This window comes from Aulostomus chinensis, chromosome 6, assembly GCF_037954235.1.
Source record: "Aulostomus chinensis isolate RoL2024-O1b breed Wild chromosome 6, RoL_Achi_v1.0, whole genome shotgun sequence".
NCBI lineage: Eukaryota > Metazoa > Chordata > Actinopteri > Syngnathiformes > Aulostomidae > Aulostomus > Aulostomus chinensis.
The window spans coordinates 25,677,026-25,696,666 of NC_141325.1; the positions used below are offsets into that span (position 1 = coordinate 25,677,026).

Here is a 19,641-nt window from a genome sequence, read left to right on the forward strand (position 1 = left end):
AGGTTTACACCCCTGTGGAGTCCCAGACCTGCTGGTGTCTGTAGAATCCTCATCCCCACCGCAGAAGCGCCAGGTAGAGGAGGGGCCCTATGCTAGTGAGAGCCTGCCATCATTAAAAAAAACCCTTCCCACACACACACACACACACACACACACACACACACACACACACACACACACACACACACACACACACACCACCACTTAACGATTAATGGGGTGTTTGCGACATTAAGTGTGCTTTTAATCGAGAGGCTAGGGGTGTGTGTGCGCCTTTAAAAGAGGGAGCTGACTGTGAACAGTCTGAGATTTACAGATTCAGCAGCAGCAGTCTCCCCCCCTGTTTCCTGCCACATCAATAAAAACACTGCCTTCAGCTCTGTGCTTTCCAACTCAGTTAATGACCAGATTTAATCATCCAATCTTGGTATACGGGAACAAACTGGCCCATGCTCACTCCTTCACCTCAGCAACTCTATGGCTGATCCCACCATCAGTTTGAAGAGAAAAACAAAAGGAAAGACAACATGGCAACACTTATCCTGAACATCTAAATCAGGATCTTCCAACAGTTATCCCACAAATAGAAACAGGAGAAATGTAATTTTAAAAGGTCACTGCAATCAAGAGAGCAGAGATAATAATGACTATATAATGATGATAGTTCTTAAACTGAGGCCTCTGACTGATTTACAATATCAACTTTATTGTAGGGTTTATAGTGAAAATTTTATGTATAGAATTTTATCACATACTTTTACTTACATACTTTTTGCTTTTTTAGCATCAAATATGTCCACTTGTCAGTCTGTCTGATGCCATTTCAACTCAAAGTAGAGGCAGTCCAATTCCAAAACCAGAACAAAAGGATATTATGCAGAATCAGTATCCTGAGTGTGCAAGTTTAAATAACGTATATCATCGCTATTCAGACACTCAGTATCATTTCCAGAAGCCATATCATTCTTCTTTCCACCACTTGAGTTGAATCAAGAAATGAATGTAAAATCATCTGTGACATGTCCTGATGTACCGCTAACAATGGTAAAGGCCTAGTAAAGTCCTCAGGATCCAGGATCTATTATTTGGTCCAGATCGCCCTCAAAATCCATAACCTAATCCTTGTAATTTTATGTTTACTTTCTAGCTTTCCAACAAATGTGATCTAAATCCACCCATGTGTTTGGGAGATATCCTGCTAACAGACCAACAAACACACCCAAAACACTGTGCAGGGCATCCTTGCCGACTGCACCACTGGCTGAGTTCATAAAAATAAAGCCCTGAGTCACTTTCATTTGTTCTCCTCAATCAATCAAAAAATGAGAAATGAAAACATGTCATGTTCACAAATCAACACAGATTTGATGAAATAAAACCTTTTTTATATTCAGTCCTCTCGTGGCATAGCCTGAATTTGAACCTCCGACTCCTGGACCAGAGGTCCCTCGCTTGACTTTGGGCACAGTATCTCTACTATAACTGAAAGCAGGTCCGAGATGAAAGCTACAGAATATCCGGAACTGCCTGAATAATTCAAAACAGATAGACGAGGAGAAAGTCACATCTGGCAAAGAAACAAGCCATTTAATTCAACACAGACAGTTTAAATACAGAAAGTTCCTTTTTGACTAAGCTTATTATGCAGGGAAAAAAAACAACTACGAGTCAGAGAACTGTGTGTACGTCAATGAGCATATGTGTGTGTAGACCGTCAGCAGGCTCATATGAGAACATAATGCAAATGTTCCCTCTGAAAGCCTGTACACACGTTCATCTGTGCGTTGTGTGCTTTTGTCTTATGTTAATACAAATTGAGCAGCAGCACTTGAAAGTCAATTTACACAAATAAATAAAAACCACAACACCAGCTGACTGAACTCCTCCCACGGATAACAAAAGGTGTAGATTTCCAGGAATGGGGAAGCAGCAGAGACTGGACACTTGTGCCTAATCCCCACGGCCTGATGTTTTAGTTGTAGGGAGGACATTGTTCTTTCATAAACAATACACAGAGTACAACTCTGAGAATGAAGAGAAGAAGCAGAACTCTGTAAACAAACCGAAATAGTCGACGTTCCCATCAGGCTAAACAGGAAACCCAGCCAATTAGCTGTTTATTCAGAACCCAGTTTCAGAGGTCAGGGCTAGGAGAGAGCACTTCCTTTACAGCCATCAGACAGAAAGAGCAGTGTCTGGAAGCAGGTGACAGCTGAGGCACATGAGAGTGCAGCTCTTCATCACTGCAGTATATAAAGGTCAATGGAAGCAATGAACATTAATGGACAAGCTTCTTCATCATAAGAGACGACAGAAGCAGGAGGCCCAGCGTCTGCTCAGCCGAGGCTGTACACCAGTGGCTTCTCTACTCTGACATACATGACAGATCAGATGGCAGATTGACTTAATTTGCTTTCAGGAGCAATAAACTGTACGCTACATGGCACAGCAGCGCGCTAACTCAGGCCAGCCGTCGGGATGGTATCTCCGAGCTGCATTTAGTGACTTTCATTCACTTAACTCTTTCAGACCACAAAGGCCTCGCAGACATCAGAGCGGTTAATTGATTTGATCTGAACCAGGACCACATGCCAGGCTCCAGGACCACTGTCAACTAGTTCAGCTAATTCATTTACATGACAGATCAAGGAGCTGGTCCAACAGAGGAGCAGACACCAGGTGCTCTCATGTGGGTTATATCATAGTCAAGGGGTTAAACAGGGTCAGTAACACTTGACTTGACATGAGGATCTCATCTCCTGCTCCACATTTAGATCCTAAAGTGAAAAAATATGGGCAAATACTTTTGCATTGACTTAGGCATATTTAAATATAAACAATACTTCGCCCACCAGTATGGTTATATTACAAATAATGAGATTATGCTTGTAAGAGGAAGAAATGGATTCAAGAACTTCAAAAAAAATACCATCTGGCACAACAAAAGATCAGGATAATAACATTCAAGCTACAAAATAACTTAATCTTTCAGCAACAAATATCTGGAGCTGCTTGAAAAAATGACAAAGAAAAAAAATATAAAAATCTCCCACATGTCCTAAATAGTTCCAAAGAGAGGCGACTGTTGAAGCAGAAAGTAGCAGGTGTGACTTTCTAATTAATGTTTTCCCCCCCTCCCAGTGAAAAGTGCACATCACTTGTCATAAGTGAGTGTTAGTTCAGGCTGTGATTGACTGTGTAAAATTCAAAAGCACACATCTTGTCTGGTAAACTGCAGCAGCTCCTCCCAGCCAATGTGCCACTCACTTTGTTGGTTTGCTCAATTTGCTTCCTAAAGCCACAAAGCCTTTGAGGGCCACACAGGAGCATGACAGCATGTCTCGAGTTGCCTTTGTTCACTGATTCGCCTCACTTCGTCTCCTTGACTCTGAATTCATATGAAAACGCAGGCTCAAGACCAGAGGTGTGTACCTGCTTGTGCTGTAAACTGTCTGTCAAAGGCAGCATGCTTCCTTCAGCTGGTTTTGGTTTTCGGGTCATTGTCAGCCAATCGTTTCACTGAGGAATTGTCTCTGTGGTAGAGTTGGGAATGCCCTCAGCGTGATCAACAGCACCAGCACAGAAAGGAGTCCTTTCAGCTTTCCAGCTCACAAACTGATGCAGAGAGAAAACACATCCTACTGTCTTCTTACAAATACTTGCTCATACTGTCCACCTAATATACATTAAAATAGTCCGTTTTTCTTCCTGTGAATCCACCTATCACTCTTTTAACATTTCATATATATATATATATATATATATATATATATATATATATATATATATATATATATATATATACATATGTAAAGTTTCTAGCGCTTATCCTGTTAAGGGTCACGGGGGGCTGGGGCCTTTCCCAGCAGCCTTCGGGCGAGAGGCGGGGTTTAGCCTGGACAGGTCACAAGGCATTTACAGGGCCTGAGAGTACCCAGAGAGACCCCATGCAGGCACAGGGTGCTCAAATGTATTCATGCTGAGGGAAGTACAATCTACCTACCTTTATGTTATGGTGACCTCTGGATACTGGCCACTTTTCAGCGTTGTACTCTAATTCTTCTCAACGATATTTCCCACTTTTCTAAACCTGTTTCATTTAGAAATATGCCACAGTGCAGCATTTATGGCCGCTCAAAATGCTGTTTAAGCTGGACTTTAAATGGGAAACAGGAAATTCTCTATTCATGGTTTAGCAGGCCATGAATGAGATGCTTGAGTACAAACTGCTGATTGGCGGCTCTTGCCCTCAAATATTTAAGCATGCTGGACTGGGTCAGGCTCAGCAGTAACAAACTAACGAGAGACTGGAAGTAATAAGAATCCATTTGCAGGCTAAACTCTTACTCATACTTATATGCATCTCTGAATACAAACCCTGTTTTCTCAATGTCTGCAGCATCACCCTGAAAAAACTGCAACAATGTGACTGGCAATGATGCCCCCCCACCCCCATCCCCTTCATCACAGAGGGACAGGTTCATTGTAAGAAAGAGTGTCAAAACAACCCAACCGGCCACTGTGTAAACATCTTTTAACTTTGGATTGGTCTCTTCCATTCGAGGACCACACGCGAGGTGAAAGACAAAAAAAAAACCCTTGACAGAAATTGGTAACGTGCCATAAATCCCGTCCTAATCCTGAGCACAACAGGAGCCAGATAATGAGAGTGATTTTCAATGAGAGTCTGAGAGTGTCATTGTTGAATTAAGCCTGGTTTAATTAGCATGTTGATTTGATGATGCACACGTAGCTCAGATAAATAAAAACTAATAAGTTTGCCTCCAGGGAAATTTCTTTACAGGTGATTGGAATCTGCTGAAAGCAATATGATTATCCTCTTTTACACTAACAGCAGACCTTCAGTGTAAGCAATTTCATGTGTGTATGTTACGGCTGAGAACATTCTTTACAAAACCGTCAGTGTTTCTTACTGCATTTTCCCTCCTCACTCCCCATTTATGCTGTGTTTGCTTGCCAGAGTTGCATTTCAAGTATACTGGCAGTTCATAGAAGAGACTTAAGTGGACACGGCAATTTTTCTTTTTATATACACATCACACACACTGCACTCAGACTAATGAAGACAGACGCAGCGGATCAACAAAATATTGCGGTGGAACCAGAAGATGGATTAAAAACTCTCTTTCTCTATTTGGCTGACACCAGATTCTCTGAGGTCATTTACTCGGTCCAAATGCCATGTTTGATAGATCACAATCTCATTACAGAAAACATTACATGTCAGCACAACCTCATAGATGTGGAGAAAATCAGAGAGTTGGCTACGTCAGTGGAAAGAAATAATAAGATCCTACCTGTATTTTATGATGTCTTCTAAATACATCATCTGTTTAAGCACTGCTAGTTGAGTGGAACTGGCTGAAACACAGAATTTCCAGCGACATTATCAGCCCTTGGAAAAACATATAGACTCGCCAGTTAAAAAATAAAGCATAAATGATGTATTTGATCAATCTGAAGATATTTTGAAAACCAACAAGCCTGTTTACTTAAAACTATACTTCCCCTTTCAAGTACTTGCAAATAGTCTTGAGGTCACAAAGATCTTTTTCTGCTCCTGCATCAGCCTACTTTGTGACTCCAGAAAGCAGAAAGAGCCAGCAACATAAACGTACCTTGAAGCTAATGCAGACTGATGGCGGAAAACAGCTATCGCAACAAAATAACAGCAAAATAACCCCAAATAGTCCCTTTAAAAACTCTCAAGCACATTGTCCGGTATAATCCATGACTTCTTTACCTAACAGTACATTCGGTAATCCATTAACACTATGATTTGAGCTACAAACCCCTTTAGCGCTCATTCACAGCAGCAACAAGTCTGACTAGCTGCCGCATGTAACTGAACCAACATGCTTGCGCATGCCTTGCTTGTTGACAGTAGTGCCCCGCTGAAGTGTTATAGTTTTTTGTTATTGCCTTTAGTTGCCATCCATCCATCCATCCATTTTCTACCACTTCGCGGGGGGGGCTGGAGTCTATCCCAGCAGCCCTCAGGCGAGAGGCGGGGTTCACCCTGGACGGGTTGAGCGTCCATCACAGGACCAACACATATAGACAGACAACCATTCACACTCAAAGCCACACCTACGGTCAATTTAGAGTATCAATCAGCCTCGTCCCCTCTTGATGTCTTTGGACTGTGGGAGGAAGCTGGAGTACCAGAGAGAACCCACACAGGAACATGGAGACTCCACACAGAAAGATGCCGTGCTTGAACCCGGAACCTTCTTGCTGTGAGGCAACAGTGCTAACCACTGCACCACCGAGCCATTGCTTTAGTTGCCATTAACTTCAAATTAAATGTATGTATCTGGCTTTTTCTGCATTCTGGAGCCAGAGAGAAGTCATTCTGGAGAGGAAAATGGTTTTGTGAGCTCAAGGCACCTAAATACACTTGGGGGTTAAGTACGGCTTTAATTCCGCTTTTGAAGTATTCATGTTCATTTGCTGGAGACTACCCTAATCACTACTTACCTAACCCTAACCGTAAAACTAGTCAAACTAGGGGGGGGGGGGGCAATATAACCCTAATCTTAACTCTAATTTATGATATTAACCTCGATCCAACAGTCAACAAATAGGGGATGCAGTTTGAGTCCCAAATTAACCAGTACTAGTTTGTGTCCCCTAAAGCGGCTTAACTCAGTCACACACACACACACACACACACACACACACACACACACACACACACACACACACACACACACACACACACAAGCAAGGCTCCCGTGGCTACAAGCTGGCAGCAGTAATTGGTACAGACCTTCATTAACGGCTGAGAATTCTGGGTCGTGACATGTCACAGGGTGTGTGCGTGCGTTTGTGTGTGTTTGAATGTAGGATATGTGTGTGTTACAGACATTTTACAAACCTACACATCACATCATGTATGAGCTATTTGTTACAGGTTAAAGACATCCTTTAAATGATTCAGGGTGCATCATTATTTACATTTTTTTGCAAATACTGAAGGGTTTTATTTTTTTGCACATTTTAACTCATCATGAAAATAACTTCAAAACTACCATTGTTTCCACATCAGGCTGTATTGTCCCTATGAGTTTTGCTACAGTACGTCACACGGCTGCTGTACACAGTCCTGTGATATTCCCAGTATAACTGTCTTACATTTAATTGAAGTGTCTATCATGTCTTCCATACAAAGGACTCCTGTTGTTCATTCAGAATGTTGTTCTGCCAACTCACTCATCTTTCCTAATGAACTCACACTGCTGATGCTGATTGGAAAACACTCAGTGAAAGTAATATACAAATTGCACAGTAATATACATTATATATTTAGAAGTATCATCATGTTTGCGTCTTATTCTGTCAACTACATGTGTGTTTATGGAGTTACAGTTGTTTTTAGCTGGACTGCACAGCACATTTCCCAGCAGGAACGATGAAATCATGAAATTTTAGATTACTGAGAGTTAGACCAAAATCTAATTTGGGTGTTTTATTTGTTCCAGCAGCTTTTCTCGTAATTCTCACACTTCAGGGATCTCATCAACTACGTCGGAGGTATTTTGAAACAGTGAAATGATTCTTTACACTAGTTTTTTTTTTTTATTTCAGCGGTGTTTGTATATTTTGCGAGTCATCCAAAGGCGGACAGCAATCTGTAGGTTTAATTTAGATGGAAGATAACATGTTTTGAGAAATGTGTTTGATTTTCTTTCTGATGTCTGAGGTTTGGCTGGACAAAGTGTGGCTTTTTTTGTTTAAAGTTTTTGAAAAGTGAATTTGTCATTTCAGGAAATGTTTATAGAAAAAAAACACAACTTCATATTGACCGTCAACTGGGTCAGCCAAACCAGTATAATGAATATCGTGGAGAAGTTTCAATGATGTTTGGGCTGTAAATTGCAGGCACTACTGTTCATGCATTTCTTCCAAATTAGAGACATTTACAAGCAGTGTTTGCACAGAAATAGCGATTATTGACTATTCAGGCTTCAAAAACCTGCGTGAGTTGAACCTTGCCCTGGTCCCTCCGTCTCGCTCGCTAATGGACACTTTAGCAGAGACAAGAAGAGGACGGCTGAGGGAAGAGGAATGAAAGAGAGCGCTGGCACTGAGATCTCTTAGACTGGGACATGGCCGTGTCATCTTTGTTACAACAAGTACTTTCTAAGAGGCCTCCAGACTGTGCTGACTATTCAGCGCCTGGGTCCGTCCAAATAGCTTAACCCTTTCGTTGTACAAATATGAAGCACCACCTAAGCCTGCAGTTCTGGGACCCCCTTCGACCCTGCGCTCGTCCTCAGAGAGTCACAGCACTGAATGTAGCAAAGAGACTAAATGCCCTTGAGCACAACAGGCACTTTAGCAGCAAATGCATGTCAAGATGTGAATGTGTCCATTGTCCCTGCGCCACCACAGGGCTTGTAGTCACCACTAGAGAACCCTGCTGCAGGCTACAAGCCCCATTTACTGGCTCTCATGGTGCGGAGCATCCGTGTAATTGCACACAAAATATTTTTTTGTGAAATGATTTGTAAATCCTGATTGAGTTATTCAGCCATCAAATGGAGGCAACAGATTCTTGTTGAATAGATTGACAGAATATACTGTGAGTGTGTATATATATATATATATATATATATATATATATATATATATATATATATATATATATACGTGTAGGGGAGCTCGCCTTACTCAGCTTTATTATTATACGTTCCTGCCTGGAGGCTAGATATGGGGAGTGAGCGAGCTCCTGCCTTCGATATGTGGAACCACTTATTATGGAGCATACTGCATTGTGCTTGGCTTACCAAACTGAGCTAGGGAGTGAGGCTTTGTGGTTTGTGGCTGTGTGTGTGTGTGCAGTTTTAGATGCACAAGTGTGTGACCTATCAGATTTATTTATATGGAAAGTGTGTATGTTTAACTCAATGTGTGTATCTGTGTGCATAAGTGGTCCAAAAGCTACTAGTCTAAAATTAAATTCTGGGTTTTTGAAATGTCTCTAATTAGAGTGGGGAGGACCGAGGCCTATTTTGAGAGCTGTGGCCGTGCACGCCCTTCCCATATGTGTGTGCACCGGCAAACAGACAGACCAACACACACACACACAGACACACACAGACACACACACACACACACACACACACACACACACACACACACACACACACACAATGCACACTCTGGAGAGAGGAAGGGTCCCCCACTTGGACTTATTAGACAATCCATTGAGTTTTGTGAACAGGAAGTGTCCGTGAAGAGTGTTTCTTGTGTCATCTACACACAGCTTAGTAGAGCGGCACCACCACTGAACTTTTAAAGACATAAACATGTAGCTGTGATGAATATTAGCAGCTGAATTACAGCTGCAGTAAATAATTGCAATATTTAGAGTCAAAGACAAGTCAGGACAAACCAAACTGGGAAGTTTATAGCTGCAGAGCATGAGCACAATAGTGTGTTTTATCACTGTTGAAAATGTTTTTACACTTTTAATGAGGCAATTTAGTCAATTTAGCCTCTTGAAACAGTGAGTGGAATGTGGTCTATGCATGGCTCACATTGCCTCATTGTTTTGTCTTATAACCAGCCTCTGTTTTCTGCTCCTGAGCAAAGACTGCTGGGAAATCTGTACAAAGGGGTGGCAAAAAAAAAAAAAAAAAATCCTCCCGTCCCAGATACTCTCACCATTTCTTTCGAGGCATCTCAGAGACAGTTGTATTTGTTCTTTTTCGGGGGGAGGGGGGGGGGGGGGGGTTGTAAAAAGTGAATCATCATGATAACTTCTGATTGCACCCCAGTGGATAAGAGTTATTAAGAATTTCAGTACAAATTTGAAAAATCGGGTCAAACTGGTTTCCATGAAGAAAGAATGAAAGAAGTCATCACAGAACTATAGTGACAGTCATGACCAGCCTTGTCAGTCATTGTTGCAGATGTGGCAGATCAGATGAGATCATGTAATCACATCATTGATCATCATCATTGATATTAAAGCTATGGTGGGTAACTTTTATATGTAAATAAACATCACTTACATTCAAGGCCTTGCAAACAAATTCACATAATATTCATGAAGCTCATCCTGGTACATCATTGTAAAAAGTTATTTTTTACATTTGTAGCAACATTCAGAGTTGTTGTCAGAGTATTTAATCAGAATACTCTCATGGTCCCAGTGTTAATAAACTGGAGAAAATTAGTTCATTCACTGAAGTACGTCCACCTCCAGAACAGTAGGTGGCGCTATTTCCCTGGCACAGCTTCATCACACGACTACGCAAGCTGAAAGAATATCAAGTTGGCTCCGTGTTTCGCTGTTCAACGTCACCACACCTGAAGATCCTGGCTCATCAAGCACTGCATTTTAACGAGGGCTGAGGCTGCGCTGACCACCGGGTTATTGCCTGCCTCCCAGTGGTAGAGTTGGCCCCAGTTGTTCGTATTTGTCTTGCAATTTTCTTTTGTTGCTTTTTTTGGAGTCGTGGCATTGGAGTCATTAGTTGCTCAATACCTGCTTGTTTCATGTCTGAAGCAGTGCCAGTTGCTTGCTTGGTTCTCCAGCATCACTGCCACCATGCTGCCCAGCCTCAGAACTTCCACTGTCTCCCTTAGAACGACTTACCAGCTCCATTATTTTCACCTCCCTCTCCTCCTACCTAGAGATTTACCTGCCTGCAACATTCCCCTCTGCTCAGAGTTGCCAGCATCCCCGAGAGGACCACGTCCCCTCAACCGTCCCCCGTGTCAATAAATAATTACTGGTCAACATTTAACCCCTTGTGGTTTTCTGCGTTTGAGTCCTCATAGTGTTAACCATGGTTTGGTTTAAATACCACAGGAAGACCAACAGAATACACGCAGAATGGCATATACATGTCTGGTGTGATTCAAATCCCCATCTAGGAATGTCAGTCAAACTTGAAAAAAAAGTATTATTTCAATTTGACTAATGTGTTAACATGTACTTTAAAAATCTATTTTTGGCCAGTCTTACACAATTATGTGCCTTTTCTAATATCATATGAATACACTGATTGAGGAAATAAGTACCTGTTATGTCTCTCTAATTACAAAAACTTCTACACCGCCTAAAAACACAAGTTTACTCTGTCCGACATGATTTACACCACTCTGAGTCTCTCACCCGTGGACACGTTTACAACTTCCATCCCTTCTGTTATGGTGATCACTCTCAATTCCAGATGAGTGAAGAAATAATTTACATTAAAGCTTTAAACTAAAAGAAATCTGAGACTGAAGTCCTTCAAAGTATAACAGCAATATATATGCATATATATATATATATATATCAGACATCTGGCAGCCAGCGTGAAAAGAAAAAAAAATCAGCCAAACCTTTGTTTTAATAGTGTTAAGTTAACAGCTCTGTTCAGGCTAACTTTATTAAGCTGAGAAATATGTTTCTTTTTGTCTGATGATCTAAAGGAAGAAGTTTATTTTCTTTTCATCTCTTTGAAACTTGACTATTACAATTATTATCAGTCACAGTGCCCTTCATCAGCTTCAGCTGGTGCAAAATGCTGCTCCAAGGACGAAAGAAATATGCTGATCTGTCAACAGATTAAGTTGCTCTACAATAGCTCTTTGTTGCGCTTACAATGAAAAGGTTTTTTTCTTTTTTACTTTTGAAGCTCTTTGTGGATTTTTAACAGTTGTGCCAATTCATACTGGTGTCAAAAGTGTTTAGAGGGCACTGATAAACATTTGTTTTTATTACTTGCACCTGCCAGTAGAGATGTATTATCATTATTACGATTATTATTGTCATAAATACATGTTATTGTATGAACAGACCTCGAATAGTAACCAAAAAGGAAGTGAGAGTAGTCAGAATACATGTGGGTTATTATAATCCAGTAGATGAATACTCCATTGTCATAAATAGTTTCTCAAGAGTAAGCATATCAGAAACACACACGCTCTTTCTTTCTCGCTCTCTCTCTTACACACACACACACACACACACACACACACACACACACACACACACACACACACACACACACACACACACACACACACACAAGCCGAAGCCACAGGCATTCCCACTACAGACACCCAATATTTTCATGTGTCTGTATCCTTCTGTTGCAGACCCAGACCAGGAACTTTGGGGGCCACTGTGGTCAGACACAGGGAGAGGGAAGTTAGCACTGGCGAAGAAAAGTCAAAGTCAAGCATTTCCAGAGTAAGATAAGAAGTGAATGGAAAGGAAAAACTAAAACAAAAAAACAAGAAGACTCTTCAGATTATTATAGCACATCTCACTGTTGCTGCCAAGTTTTGTAAAATCACTGCATTTTAATCAGTTGTGTGTGTGTGTGTGTGTGTGTGTGTTTTCTCAGTCCTCTCAACCTGACCTATGATGGCACAATAAAATCTCAGTCTTGTGTGGCATTGGCAGGTGCTGTGGTGGACTATAACACTAAGACTATCCAGTGTCAAGCTTTTGTTTGTTTTTTTGATTTATTGCTGACCACTGCTCCACCTAACATGTGTGGAGGAGGTCCCGCTCCCCCTCCTCTCAACACCTTTCCCCGCATAAATAAACCCCATCGCGGCAGGAATGCCTGAGGTCCACTGCTCTCTTGCCTATTGGAATTCTCACTACTGATAAAATGACTTTTTAGGACGATTCATCGGGCAAACATACACTCCCGTCTCACCACTGACTAGCAGACCCCAACTTGAACCATGGACACATCTGGGAGCTCCATCAACACATGGGCCAGGAGTATGAGGCGGACGGTGTGACTCAGTAGATAAAATGATGATTAAAGGTCTCACAGATCCATGATACTGTTGTGGTGAGTGGGTTCTGAACGAGCAGAAAGACTCATCAGATGCAGTAAGCAGTAACAGACTAGCTGGTGGTCAGCTTGATATGAACCACAGAGAATATGAAGCCACGAGACAAATGCAGTTAAGTGTGTTCTCAGCTCCCGCAACGGGTAGTTTGATGTGTAGGAAATAATGTACTTTAGTTGCAGGTTAGATGAGAATATCGTTATCGCTCGCGTGTCTGTACGCTGAATACAAAAATAGTGCAAGGAGGTGCTTGACCTGGCTTATCATGAAGACAGGAAATAGAGCAAAGAGCAAACAACTAAATCTTTTCAGACAGTGCTTCTTTTATGGATTAAAACAGACAGAGAAATTGCATGTATATGAATGAGCCTTGAAGGTTCTGGACGCCAGATTTTTTTTTTTAACTGAAGCTTTGCAGTTTGCTTCAAATTTTTATGCAAATCGAAATCTAGTCTTCACTAACTATGTTTTTTTCTAAAAAAAAAAAAACTTTCACAGTATTTTTTTTCTATTTCGTTGTTTTGCATTTCCAAACGTGCAAGGTAATGTGACGTCATGAGATCCAGATCAATTCCAAAAGTCCGTTCAATTGTTCTTCAATCATAATTCTACCATCTGTCCAAATTTGACCAAAACACATCCTCAACTCGACCTGCTAACAGGCAATCCACAGAGATCAACATGGCAGCTCTGTGTTCTGAATACTTCTTGATGAGCACGTTGTTTAACTCTAAGAAATAAATAAAGACAACAATAGAAAATCAAACAACATTTTAAAGCATATTAGGTTTTTATATAGTGCTACTTCCCAGTTAGCTTGGTTAGCTCTGGCTAATATTACAAACAGGACATCAATTCTTCTTCGCCTCTTTAATACAAAGATGAGCTTCCACTGTTAGCTCCTTGTTTTAGATAGTTTGGTGATTCGTAACAGTTGGACATAGCAAGTAAAGTCAAATTATGTGTCAATATTGTTCATTAGAAAATAACCAATGAACCCGCAACGTGTAAAGTATGAGAGGTGGATGATAAAGTTCTGCGGCCCTATTCTCTGTACTTGTTCAAATATATGTGTCTCTAGAATCAGATCAGTACTGAAAGTTCAGTTTGTAAAGGAAAATACGAACATCTCCAAATTACTTCTGAGGTTTGCTGTTTGAAGCAGACATCAGTTTAAATTTATTTTAGTTTTGCTGCTTTCAATTTGATCTCTGTAAACACTTGAATTTTATGAGACTACAAATTCAGACAGGAACAGGTTGTGTCACAGCTTTAGCTCAAAGGTCTCTACGGCAACCTGCTCAAGCAGACTCTGAGACACATCAACAGGTCCCAAACTTGAAACATTTTCTACGTGAAGTTGATTTAAAAATGTGTGTTTCTCCAGCAACAGCCTGCAAAACAAACAGGAACGTAAACAGCTGCTATAGAGCATCAGTGACTCTCACTGATAAAAATATAACCAACCTTGTTGGAATATTTTTATCCTAAAGCCCAGACGACCAGCCAGCAACACTGACATTCCTGGGCTCAAGCACAGGCTTGCGGGGAGCAGCTGTCCTGTGAGGGGGGCATCAGGCCAAGGATGGCCATGTTGACCCCCCACCCCAAGCATCTGTGCCCACTCATTCAGGCTGGCACCCCCTGAGCCAACACCATCAGTCACTCACAACGATGGCGACAAGTGCAGCAAACACGGGCTACAAGGCACCAGCGCGAGGACGACTGGAGAGCTACTGTAGGTTCCCTTCATTCGTCTGTTCTCCGTTTAAACATTAGAAAACAGCTGCCACCACAGTGCTGAGGAAGGACTCATCGCCCTGTGAGCTGCAGGGCCACAGGGTGGAATACCTACGACACGTATCCGTCCACGGCCACTCTTTTTTCCATCACCAAAATAACATTCAAGTTCCTCCTTCACACATAAAGGCTAATAATAATAGAGGCACGGAGCAACGCTTTGGAAGGGGAGCCATGCTGCTTCACTGAAGAGTCCTGCCTCCTCCTCCTCCCTCTCACCCCAGTGTCGAAGATCTGTTAGTCAGGGACTGGGGAGTTTTTAGTCTCCGGGGGCACATCCCTCTGAACCGCCTGCCAAGCTTCTCTTCTCCCTCCTCCATCCTCTCGCTGCTCTGCTCTCTTTCTTTGTTCGCCTCTTGGTTCCCTCTTCCCACAACCTCTACTCCTTGTCTTTCTCCTCCACTTCACTGTCCTTTCGGCTTTTGCATCATTTATTACTACTTTCTCCTCAACAACTACACTCTTATCTGTTCTCCCCTCTCTTCCCTTCTCCTCCTCTTCCTCTCCCCAGCTCCTTTGCAGCCGCGCATAATTAGGCCTGAACACAAGCCTGCGCAGGCTCACATCTGGAAGGAGTTTGGACATGGCAGTTTCCTACCAAGACGACTAAATATTTAGGTTGAGAGTTACTGCGTGTGGATGAACTCATGATAAAGGGGTGGGAAAGGGAGAGGGATAGGGAGCTGGAGATAAAGAAAAAGAGGGAAAGTGGAGCGGATGACTGTGAATAAGAATTACGCTGCATAAAAGAACTGATAAAGAAACGGTGGACCGTATGATCTGACACATAAGATTTAGGGGGGCTATAGTATTGGGGCAACTGGTTGCTCCTTTATAGCTGACAGGAACAACAAACAGCCAACTAATAGTTTTAATAAACAAATCCCCATTGGGATTTCCCATGAGGCTGAGGGGCCTCAGCTGGAATGTTCACAGGGGCCAGCTGTTGTGCATTACACGTAGCAGCCAGCCCCGGAAGCCCTGGACCTGGTGTCCTCCAGCCCTCGCCTGCTCAGCATGGAGGAGAGCATTCCTCCCGGCTGCAGAGAGGGCAGCGGGGCTGCCTGTCAGGCCAGCCGATGTGGGCCAGAGACCATCAGCGAGCTCGAAGAACTCCCCTGCTGCACCTGGAATACTGTCCTGAGTCTCTGAACTGATTGAGGAATGTCAGGAATAACATGAATATCAACACAACTTCTCACATTCCACATCTGGAGCTAATGTCATGAGCGACGCTGAGAGCACTGGCGCTGGATGAACTCATTGAATCTTCATAGTTTCCAAACGCCCGGAAAGGTAAAGAAAATGGCGACCTATGGGTGGATGTATTTGCTCCTCGTCCATTAAACTGTCACTGAATGCTCAACATCTGTACAAAAACATCTCAACCATAATTAGTAGGTCTTCAATCACCTCCACCACTGCCACTCGAGCAATTTTTTTTTCCTCTTCACCAATCTGTTCCCCAGATGTATAATCCTGACTTTATTAAGCAAGAAACGTAAGGCCCTATAAATGGACCACTGGCTGGCTGGAGCTCTCCTGGGGCATAAATCCCCTTACTTTACCTCAAATACTCACTCCAGTGGAGGTGTTTTTATAACAGTACCCATATGCAGCCAGTCTTGCTCCCACTGGTTCAGTACAGAGACGGTAAAACACTGTGGGAACAAGCAAGATCTTCCAAAAGTCTAACAGCAGCTGTGGAGAAAGTACAGTAGAGAATTATGACTGTACACAAACACCACCCATCACTGATGAATTACTAGTCCATCCATCAAGTAAGATAGTGTGTTTTGGCCCAGTATGTGGTTCTTTCAACTTTTATCTAAATAGACCACACAAATAACTGTTAAAGTTGGAACATATCTGACTAAACTGGCCCTAAATCATGATACTCTCCCAATAAAGCAGAAGGTAGTTGTGAGAGAGTAAATGGAAGGAGCCATCCGTCCAGTACAGAGTCACTAGAAATGTGTTTCTGTTTATCTCTTGAGTTCTGCGGGGCCAAGTCAGCTGGACCATGTGTTGGTGGTGGTGGAGGGAGCTGAGCTGAGCTGGGCTGAGCGGCTGGCTGCTGGGTCAGAGTCAAATCTAAAGTGACAGAGTTGTGTCAAAGAGGCAGGGCCAGATGATGGCAGCAGTCCTCGGGCTCTCCCACTCATCTTAATGCTTTACAGAGAGGCGACGCTCAGCCCTCCACTACACTCAAACTAGATCAAGATGTACACTTTTGACCTAACAAGCCTTATTACAGCAGCAATTCCTCAATAGACTAAGAGCTGAGGTCATGGGGTCAGAGTCAAAAGTGTCCGGGACACTTAAAAAGTTTCAAAAGTACATGATATTATATAAATGCTGTTACAATTCACCAGAGGACATTAATAAGGTGATGGTGTGACAGACAGACAGCAGTAGCATCATAATATTATTTATTTGTCTTTAGTTCATAGGTTACACTGGCTGATCTTGCCTGCCTCATAAACTTGTCAAACTGTTACAACTCACAGAGTGACGGTCCTGTTGGGGAGCAGGCTGGCATCCGGAGGCTCCGACAGCTCTTCCTTGCTGCAGCTGACCCTTCTCCCCACAGCCTGGACGCCGTGCGTCTTGGACCGCTCGTCCGTGCAGCTGCAGCCACTGGTCGAGGCGAGTAGCCCGCGGCACGCCTGGGACAGCCAAGGCTCGGAGGCGGACAGCAGGAGCAGCATCAGTACCACACGTCCCGGCAGCAGAGGGATGCCAACGCCGGGCGCAAACATTGTCCTTCGGCTGGATCTCACCTCAGCTGCACCCCCGCCTCCAGTCATCCCATATCTCCACCATGAAACCTCCGAGGCGGGGTTGGGAGGACGACCAGGAGGGCGGCTGGAGTCGCTTCAGCTATTGAATGAATGTCAAACTTCCTCAGCTCAATTCATCCAGTCATCTCAGAAATATTTAGTGCCGTTGATGTTCCCGGTATGCGTGTCCCGTTATGTGGCAGCCAGGGCGCACAACTCCCAAATCCGAAGTGCGTCCCTCAACACAGGCGGTCTGTTTTAAAAGTTACTTTCCATCACTTTCCAGGACACCTGGGAGTGTCCGGATGACCGTTATTCAGCCTATAAAAATTAGTCCAGGGGTTGATGAGAGACACGACGCAGCGCACACACACATGCACACTCGCACGCACACACACTGACATCTGTATGAAGAAAAAAACTATCATTCCCTAACTTTTGCAACTGCCTCTAAAAGTTTCCCGCACTAGTTCCCTTCATGTCGCAGTCCTCGTAGCCTTTCGTAGCTTCAAATTGAGGAGAAAAACGATGAAGCTTGAAGTGAGCCGGTCTTTTATCGGCTCTGCCGTAATTCCCCAAAAACCTAGCGGTTTTGCCTGCTTTGCGTCTGTCACACTCAGACTCTCTCAGTACAACCCCGAGTGCGCCCGTTCAGTCTGTCTGCGCTCTGCTCTCCGCGGTCCTAGCGCGTCCAGATCTCTCTCTCTCTCTCTCTCTCTCTCTCTCTCTCTCTCTCTCTCACACACACACACACACACACACACACACACACACACACACACACGTGGCCCACACGAACTTGCTAAACGCACTTCACACACCTTCAAAAGGCGTCATGATGCACTTCAGGCGACTGTTGCTTTGCATCAGTGGAGACCAAAAAAAATAAAAAATAATAATTGATCAAACATAACAGTGGAGATTTAAAAAAAAACAAAACATAATGACTGGTATTTTAAGCGCATAAGATATAACATGTTCCCATAATGTAGTTATTCTGTGTCCACAATATATAGCTTAGGCTGTCAATTTAATTATTTTATATATATATATTTTTTAAAAAGTCATATTTTGTGACCTCAAATTGATTCAAACTAAACTGATGGAACAAATTATATCTTGTGCCTGCAATAAACAAGAAAAAGTATAAATCAATCAATAGATTTCTTTATGGCTTCTTCAGTGCTGCAAAACTTAAACTTTATGTGTACAAATACATGTTGAAAGTGAAACTTTGATGACTGCAGTCACCCACTCATGACATCAGAAGAGCCTCTGTCCTGATAGATGCTTAATGTCACCGCATTGCAACAATAAACCCAGAAGACACTGATGCCACAGACATCTGTCAGGGTCTCATATGAATGTCAGAGGAGATTTATGGCTCCATTTATATTAAATACCATTGTTTTGGAGCTCAATTTGATTGCATGCAGCAGACTTTAATGTGTGCCTGCGATGGGAGAGCGAGCTAAAGTTATGAATGAATGAATGAATGAATGAATGCTGAATTCTCTTGTGCATTGTTGTGTTTCACCAGATCAAAGACCTCTCGTTCAATCAGCGGGCCGGAAAGGAAGCGAAGGCTTTTATAGATACACTTCAGTAAATTCTATATTGTTAGTGCAGGAAGGCTCATGGGCCCAGCTCAACAGTTTGATCTAGATGATGTTGGAGTTGTTGTGGATGGTAAGAGTTCTTTGGTCCTATTTTGGGAGGTTGTTTTGCTCACTTTGGATGCCGCTGGCTGCTGCAAGTTTCGCTGGAGACACACAACTTTCAACTGCACGTGTTTATGCTCTCTCCGTGGTGCAATAACTGTCATAACTCCTGCTTAGATTTGTTTTGCAGTTCTGTCAAACTAACCTGCTGAACATTAAAGCCTCATGCAAAGAAAACAGAGACAGTTGTTGTTTGCATTTTTATTTTTGCAGTCAGATATAATGTGGAACAGATCCGCCGCACGATGATACACGAGATACAAATGCTTTGATGTAGACAAATTATTCCACAGTCTTTTTTGTTGCAAGAGCACTTTTCTAATATGACATATCTGACCTGAAAGAATCCACGTACAGAAACTACAAAGGATCATAAACTTCTGAACTTCTCCTCTCATATCTTGGCTGCGTGTATGGAAATTTCACAGAATACTGCATAGATCTGAGTTTTTTAAAATACTTTTTTTGATATATGAGAGGCCCAGGGAGTATTTTAAAGT

The 19,641-nt window shown here is 42.6% G+C and overlaps 1 protein-coding gene across 2 annotated transcripts in view; it reads right to left on the minus strand.

Moving 5' to 3' along the window:
• adgra2 (adhesion G protein-coupled receptor A2) overlaps window positions 1-18,327 on the minus strand; it is a 40,565-nt gene extending 22,238 nt beyond the window's left edge. For both annotated transcript variants that reach the window (XM_086207180.1, XM_086207179.1), the window contains exon 1: window positions 17,146-18,327. In XM_086207180.1, coding sequence (XP_086063306.1) covers window positions 17,146-17,447 — 302 coding nt within the window. In that variant the 5' untranslated portion in view covers window positions 17,448-18,327. The remainder of the gene's footprint in view (window positions 1-17,145) is intronic.
• Window positions 18,328-19,641: the final 1,314 nt, after the last annotated feature.